We start from the raw sequence: 1,481 nt of genomic DNA on the forward strand, positions 1-1,481 counted from the left end.
CATACAGTTGAAGCTGTTGCTTAATTTCTTTAAATTTTTGCTTCTGCATGAATAAATTAGATATAATAGTATTAGGGCTGTGGTGAGGATTAAATTACATGTTGGTTATCCTTGCACTAAAAGCCTGAATGATTTTAGACATACTGTAGGTTAGGATTCCTAGTGCTTAAGTGTTCAGGCTCTTTAGGGCTCAGGTTTGGTTTTGAGGCGTCCATTTGTCCTTGGGAAGAGGGTGGAGCTCACCACTGAGCAGCAAGTATTTAATTAGTGGTACCTTTCTTTTGCAGTGTGCCCAGCTGGTTGGAAGCCTGGCAGTGATACCATCAAGCCTGATGTCCAGAAGAGCAAAGAATATTTCTCTAAGCAGAAATGAGTGCTGGGCTAGCAGATAGCCCTGAGAACAAAACCTCTTTTGTACTATTGTCATACTTAAAACACAAGTCCTTAGATTTAGCCCAGATGTGGTGTGGGATAGGACAGGCCTTTATTCTTCTGGAAGAAAAGGCCTGAACTTTGCTATGAGGTAGACCAACTGATGTGTACAGTAGTGGGGCATCACTTTTGATCTTTTGTAGTTTCTATTAAACGAACTGAGACCTTGTTTCTTCATTTTAGGTGGCATTAGTCTTTGATTTATTCTGCTTTCCTTCCTTAGGGGAAAATGAAGAGTGAGAGCTGTGTCAATCAGAAAATTATAGAGAAGTGCAAGGAGACACTGAACCAAGGTGTTAACCATTTTGTTTCACTACATCTCGGAAAAACAAGACCTGCTATAGTGTTGGCTAGGGCACTTCAGTTTGTTATGGGCTGCCTTGTAGGTTAAGGTCCCAATGACTGATTGCTTGGGCATTTACCCTTTATACTACTAGGAAGGCTGCATGAGATCCTGAAGCTTGGCTTTTGATTAAAGCCTGGTACTGGCTCTAAAAGATTAGAATTAGCAGTTCTGTACTTTTGTAACTAAAAGCAGGGAGGAGGAGACAAACACAGGGCTGGTGTTTGTAGGGTAGGGCTTTTGGTATCAAAATAAGAGAGCTGAACATTGTTTCTCAACTTACCTGGGTTCCAGCCTTGAAGGTAGTCCTTTTTTGGCCCTCATTCATATCATTGTCCTGAGGGGATGTAGTATGTGGACAGGGGGAGATAGGTTCCTCTTGGACCCTTAAGGCTAGGGCAGAGTCAAAACAGGATCCTTCAGTGTATTATATGGTGCCCTTCCAGACACTAAATCTTTATCAGCTTCCCCAGACTACCTATCCCTCCAGTGTTCAGACAGCAAGATCTGTGAGCAGTACAGGATTCCCAGGGCCTTCAATAACAGCTGACACATGGCTTACTATATGCTAGGCATTATTTCAGAAAATTTTTTTGTTTTGTTTTTAAAGACTTTTATTGGGGAACTGGGAAGGGGAACGGTTTTTCCAGGATCCATCAGCTCCAAGTTGTCATCCTTCATTCTTAGTTGTGGAGGGCGCAAGCTC

At 42.3% G+C, this 1,481-nt stretch overlaps 1 protein-coding gene across 1 annotated transcript in view; it reads left to right on the forward strand.

Annotated features, from left to right (window-relative positions):
- Nucleotides 1–614, forward strand: part of PRDX1 (peroxiredoxin 1) — a 10,777-nt gene extending 10,163 nt beyond the window's left edge. The window contains exon 5 of the mRNA XM_019630898.1: nucleotides 288–614. Coding sequence (XP_019486443.1) covers nucleotides 288–373 — 86 coding nt within the window. The 3' untranslated portion in view covers nucleotides 374–614. The remainder of the gene's footprint in view (nucleotides 1–287) is intronic.
- The last annotated feature ends 867 nt before the right edge of the window (nucleotides 615–1,481 follow it).

Source organism: Hipposideros armiger, unplaced genomic scaffold (assembly GCF_001890085.2).
Source record: "Hipposideros armiger isolate ML-2016 unplaced genomic scaffold, ASM189008v1 scaffold_965, whole genome shotgun sequence".
NCBI lineage: Eukaryota > Metazoa > Chordata > Mammalia > Chiroptera > Hipposideridae > Hipposideros > Hipposideros armiger.